The sequence below is a fragment of the Raphanus sativus genome, unplaced genomic scaffold (genome assembly GCF_000801105.2).
Source record: "Raphanus sativus cultivar WK10039 unplaced genomic scaffold, ASM80110v3 Scaffold4491, whole genome shotgun sequence".
NCBI classification, from domain to species: Eukaryota; Viridiplantae; Streptophyta; class Magnoliopsida; order Brassicales; family Brassicaceae; genus Raphanus; species Raphanus sativus.
Window position 1 is genome coordinate 1,267 of NW_026619793.1, and position 5,643 is coordinate 6,909.

The 5,643-nt window shown below is 38.7% G+C and overlaps 2 protein-coding genes across 2 annotated transcripts; one reads left to right on the forward strand and one right to left on the reverse strand.

The window, feature by feature from the left end:
- Positions 1-304: 304 nt before the first annotated feature.
- On the reverse strand, positions 305-2,598 carry LOC108826284 (cyclin-A1-2). Its single transcript, XM_018599671.2, has 10 exons — positions 2,293-2,598; positions 1,964-2,200; positions 1,783-1,875; positions 1,553-1,686; positions 1,369-1,444; positions 1,201-1,277; positions 1,076-1,109; positions 835-984; positions 612-746; positions 305-504 (listed from the first exon to the last, which is right to left on the reverse strand). Exons 1-10 carry the CDS (start codon positions 2,464-2,466, stop codon positions 445-447), a joined length of 1,170 nt encoding a protein of 389 aa, XP_018455173.1. The 5' UTR covers positions 2,467-2,598; the 3' UTR covers positions 305-444.
- A 1,811-nt stretch (positions 2,599-4,409) lies between these two features.
- Positions 4,410-5,471, forward strand: LOC108828488 (uncharacterized). Its single transcript, XM_018602199.2, has one exon. The coding sequence runs from the start codon at positions 4,613-4,615 to the stop codon at positions 5,294-5,296; it is 684 nt and encodes a 227-aa protein (XP_018457701.2). The 5' UTR covers positions 4,410-4,612; the 3' UTR covers positions 5,297-5,471.
- Positions 5,472-5,643: the final 172 nt, after the last annotated feature.

Genomic DNA, 5,643 nt, shown 5'->3' on the forward strand with positions numbered 1-5,643 from the left:
GTAGGGAGTACTTATCATAGATGAATGCATGGTTGGATTTTGAAAAATAATATTCATAATTAACGTCAAATTTGACCCAAAAATATATAATTCGAACCATTTGAATAAAAGATATAACACATTTTCTTGCCGATTCAGGGCACATCAAGCCTCCTCCACAAGACCAGAAGTTTGAGAATCTTATTATTGTAGCTATGTTTTGTAATGGCATTTTCACAGTTGAATAAAATAAGCAAATGCTTTGTTTCATATATTTGATTATAGTTCCTATCAGTTAATTCTTGCGAAGCGTGGTTGGATTTTCCTTTTTATTAATTGTTGTTATGTTCATTACATTGGTCCTACACATCAATCGAACTGAATACATTTGGTCTCTGACCCAGTGAGTTTCTTCTATCAACAATACAGAGGAAAAAAACAAAAGGAAGCACCAAGAAACCCAAATCAGAGGAAGAGCTCTTGTGGCAGTGAGGTGGGGCAAAACTTCTTTGCTGCAAACTTGTACTGCCAAAAATAGAAGAAAAAAAAAAGAGTAAACATTTCAACTATCTTAATTACATGAAGATACTAATAATAAATAACAAAAGAAGTGGAGTGGAGTGTTATGTTACCTTGTCTTGACTGTACTTCTTTCTGACTGCAACTACATCGGCTGAGGGACTCTCATGACATAGCTGAAGAAGATTCGTAACGCATGCTTCCAAATGTTTAGCCCTGTACGATGTGTAATGCTCTAACGTAGAGCTCTGTCAAAAAAAACGCAAATTTAAACAGGTTTGTTAGAACACTGAGTTAAACAAACTAAAGACTGTAAATAAAGTTTATTTGTCATACCCATGGTTTTCTTGAAGGGTGCAATATGTATCGTGCCAAGAAAACAGCAGAGGCTGCGACAAGTGATGGAGCGTAGCGAAGCATAGCGTAATCTAAGAGAGATAATTCGCTGAGATAGCTCGCTAGTGACTCAAACAGCAGTGATGGAACCTAATAAACAGCAATAAACAGTTAGAAACGTATATAAACCCATCACCAGTTGAGTAAATAATTCATCTTCAATTGTTATATAGCATTATACCTCAGTTTTGCCTTTAGCAGCACGAACAAAGCGCCTAATTAACCAACAATTTAAACAAGTCGGATCAGCAGGGACACACACACACACGCAAAAATAGTAATAACATCAATATGATCAGAAGCTACCTCAAGAAACATTTTGCTGTTGGAGTTGTTAATTCGAACTTTAGGTAATTCAGAACAGAAGACTCCATTTCCAGAAGCTGTTAAGATTTAACATTAACGATGTATTACACTTTGCATATATGAAACCCACAAGAAGAAGAGCTTGTCCACAATAAATTAAACACAAACCTCGTTTCTTAAGTATGTGTTATCAGTGATGTAACAGAAACTCTCCACTTGAGGCACACACACTTCTTCATATTTTCTGAAAATTCATCAAGTCCGCAAGTTAAAAAAAAAAATTGCATACTTTTAAAAGAAGCCAAAAGTATCAAAACCTCAAGAGTAAAAAGTGTATAGATAGATTTCTTACGCAGCAATCATCATGCATGAAACACCAAGCAACTGCAGGTTCTGCTTGGTAATCACATTCCCTGAAAGATACCGGTCCAAACAGTTCACCGCCAGGTACAACGTCTCAGGCAAAAGCCTATACTCTTCAGCAACCTGTAATGTAGGTTTTGATGAAAAAAAATCTATAAAAGAAACGTTCTTTCTTGTTGCCTCATCAAATCTAAATGCAGTTTAACTGAACGCTTTCACCTCCACGAGCCAGTCAATGAGTATAGTACGCATGGTAGCATTGATGTTTGGCTGAACTCTCTCCATGTAATCAAAAGCAGGCCTTTTCTTTACCTAACAGAGAATAATAAACAAGCACACTCAGAAAACAGAGCCAAGTTTTTTTTTTTAGTTGTTGAAACTCGTAAAAGCGATTCCCAACCTCGGATAGAAGCAGATGCTCGTAGATATCACAAGCAAAGGCACCACAGAGCTGTGGATCCACGAGGTTACTATCGATATCATCAACCTCATCAGCATCATTTCCCAGATCTGACTCTGCGTTACGTTGAGGCGATTCGATGATGTCTTCGTAAGGAACGAGTAGGTTCGATTTCGCGTTTGGCTTGGGAGGTTTCGATGCCTTCTTCGATCTCCCGATCTTATTCGAACAACGCACCTTCAAATAGACGGAACGAGTTTTTTTATACAGATTATAAAACCCTAATTTCACTCGGCGGAGAAAAGAAGAAGAAGAAGTTTTTAACTTACGAGAGTAGACGACGGAGCGGAGATTCTAGATCCGGTTTTCTGGTTCGTGATGTCTCCTAGGGGATTACGGCGGTTTACGACGTCGCCGAGTGGGGCTCGGGTTTTGGCTACGCTCGGGCGAGAAATTGGATTCTCTTTGGGTAGATTCCTCGATGACGACGACGAGGAAGTCATTTTCGTTGAGGAGGGAGTGGAAGATCTCCGATTCGGCGGCGGATTCGTCGTTCTTCTCCGGTGAGAGATGAGTTAGGGTTTCTCTTCTGCGAGGGAGGGATCTTGAGAGAGAGAGAGACGAAGAACAAACAACGAAGAGGATGAAGAGAAATGGGAAGTTACTATTTCTATTTATCAATGATAAATGAATTAATCCTGGCCGTTGGATTAAGTCAAAAACCGTTACGACTTACGCGATTGGATTAATAGATGGGGGACCCACTATTGTTGAGCGCGAAACTTTTATTATACTGAAAGCATTCGTAAACTAACCTTCTTTACAAGATAGAGAGTGTCATACAAGAGCGGGAAAAAACGTAGGTCCAGTAAAACCTTCTTGAAGAGAAGGAGGGTTTTCAACAAGAGCGTTAAAAAGGCCTGGTATACCTTCCATGTATAACGTAGTTTAATAATTGTTTGGATTATGTTTCAAAATAAAAAATGTCTGGATTAATATAGCTTCAGCTTTTGAAATGTAGGATTAGAAGAAATCTAGATATCAAAATTTGGAAAACAAGAGTGCTAATTTAAAAAAAAATATATAGTTTATTATGGGTGAATATGTGATTGATTTGTTTGTTTATTTGTGGGAGACTTAGGTTCCAAATGTTTATATTTACATATTTACATATACTTATTTATCTATATATTTTTGTTATTATTTACACTGGACTGCAGTTGTTCACAATTCACATGTTATCATTCGACCCTTAGAGTGGTAAAGTATGCTAAGAGGCTGCTCTCAAGTGATGTGTTGTTGTGTGTTCGAGTATAAAGTTCATCTTTCATGATCAGAAGAATCTGCTGATCAGTTTGTGTTCGTTCCCTCTAGTTTAAAATATCTTATACTCCCTCCATTTCAATATGTAAGTAGTTTTGTCTAAAAGCACGAATATTAAAAAAAATTGTTATTTAAAATATATATATATAATTTAATCAATGAATTTCAACCAATTATAAAAAAACCTATCATTATTTCATTGGTGACACAATATCTAATAAATGAAAAAGTACATTGAAATATGTAACTACTTATATTATGAAACAAACTATTTTTGCTAGAACTACTTACATTATGAAACAGGGGAGTAGTAATCTACATAATTTTTTATGAGTTAAGACTTGAAGAGTCTTGTAGCCGGCGCTGATGAGTGCCTACTGAACGTGGCAAGCAATACAAATTTTGTGCTCGTTCCACAATTCCAATAGAAAAGCTCCACTTCTTGACTCTATGGTGGTCGTTGGAAGTTTGGTTTGACCTTTATGTGACAAATGTCATCATCATGCCTTTGTACAGTTTCTAATGACTTAATTGGAATCTTTTGCAGACGAGACAGAAGAAGGTTTTAAGTGGTTATACCTTTTGCGTTTCATGTAGGGAAAAGGGGTCATTGTGACATTGATGATCATTTCAAAGTTTGAATTACCAACAGTTTTATTTTTGATTTGGTTTCATTTTCCACTTTCACGTCTAAATCATGAAAGACCGCGTGCTGTAACACTATATTAGAGCACTTGAATATTTGAACTCTTTTAATTCTGCCGACCTGTTACTATACACACATATATCATCACAAGGCCATCATGTGTTATCAGCTAAAAGTTAAAATACTGTGTGCTATATACCAAAACTGAATAAAAACAAGCATCTTTCATGCGTGACTGCTAAAATCCAAATACTTTGTGCTATATACCAAAAACTGAATAAAACAAGCATTTCTCATGGCCTGGATTGAAAGATGTATTTATCGTCCAGGTTTTTATGTGGGTGTTACAATCTCAATTAGAGTTTGAAAATTTGAATATTATATTATATTATATGGTGACCATTGTATAATTGAAAAGGTTATGTTTAATGGTGGGGACAAATTAGAAACAAGTCAAATACACAGATAAACTTCTCTAATCTCTCCCGCCACCCACCTCCTCTAATCTCGCCTCTCATCTCTCTTTCTCTCTCCTATCCTATCTCATGTGTTTTGTCTTAATATAAAGACATTTAACTCAATTCTTAATCCAAAGTCACAAGTCTCATCTCTCTCTATCCATCTATCTCTCTTTGGTTTTGTTTTCATATCTCTTCTTGTGAGCATAAACCAAAACCGTTATGGCTATTGTTGCTGCTGCCGTCGATGATTCTTTCAAGAGACCAGGATCCGTACCTTTCAGCTGGGAGGTCCGACCCGGTGTACCCAAGACCCGTGTTTCTCAACCCGGAAACGGAGACACTCCTCTTCTTCAGCCTCCCAAGAAACTCTCTCCTCTCCGTTTAAAACCACTGTCTCGCTCTCAGTCGCTTCTCCCGCCGGCGCTATCTCCACCGTCGTCTTCTTTCATCTCAAGCTCCAAGAGCCGCTCTCTATCTCCCCTCGCTCCTTCATTTCCGACTCCGTCAAAGCTCAAACCGCCGCCGCCGTCGTCGCAATCCGGACTCTACTCTCCGGCGCCTTCTTTCCGTTCAACCCCGCGCGCTTTCTCCGAGCGGTGGCAGCTCAACCGCCACGACCGGGTCAGACCCGGATCCGAGTCCGAACCCAGACCCGACTTTGCTTTCGCCGGGCTCGGGTGTTTCCCGACGCCGAAGTTTAGGTTGAGGAAGAGCAAGACCGGTGGTGGCCGCCGGAGAAAAACCGGGTCGAGGTCGGACCGTGAGTACTGCTCCGATATGGAGACGATGTCGCCGTGGACCGTTTCTTCTAGATGGGACTCGCCGAAGTCGTCGTTCTCTTCGCTCCGGTTCTCGCCGAGACTCGCCAGCGAAGCTGAATGGGTCGGGTTTGGGCTGTTTTAAACCCATTTTATTTAAATGGGCCGAGATTGGCTCTTTTAGCCATCCGACTCTGAACCAACAAGAGGCCTGTATCGCTTAAATCAAATTAAACTCAATGATTGGGCTAGAATGTAATCTTTTTAAATTTTGGGTCCTATATGTATATCTAATGCCAATAGAGTTTATCTTCTTTTTATCTCTGTAGTATTTTGAAGTTTTGAGTGTGTGGAAGAAAGAATGCAAGTTTTTTTTACAGCTAAATGAGAATGCAAAATGTTGAAGTGAAAAGAGGTTGTCCTATTTTAAATTTTTTTTAGTAAATGATTACTTCTGATGACATACACAAGGGTATTAGTGTATTATATATA

Coding starts and splice junctions, on each gene's coding strand:
- LOC108826284 (XM_018599671.2), bottom strand. CDS start 2,466: ATGACTTCCTCGTCGTCGTCATCGAGGAATCTACCCAAAGAGAATCCA. Junction 1,687..1,782: donor TCATTGACTGGCTCGTGGAG/GTGAAAGCGTTC, acceptor CCTACATTACAG/GTTGCTGAAGAGTATAGGCT. Junction 985..1,075: donor CTGCTAAAGGCAAAACTGAG/GTATAATGCTAT, acceptor GCTGTTTATTAG/GTTCCATCACTGCTGTTTGA.
- LOC108828488 (XM_018602199.2), top strand. CDS start 4,613: ATGGCTATTGTTGCTGCTGCCGTCGATGATTCTTTCAAGAGACCAGGA.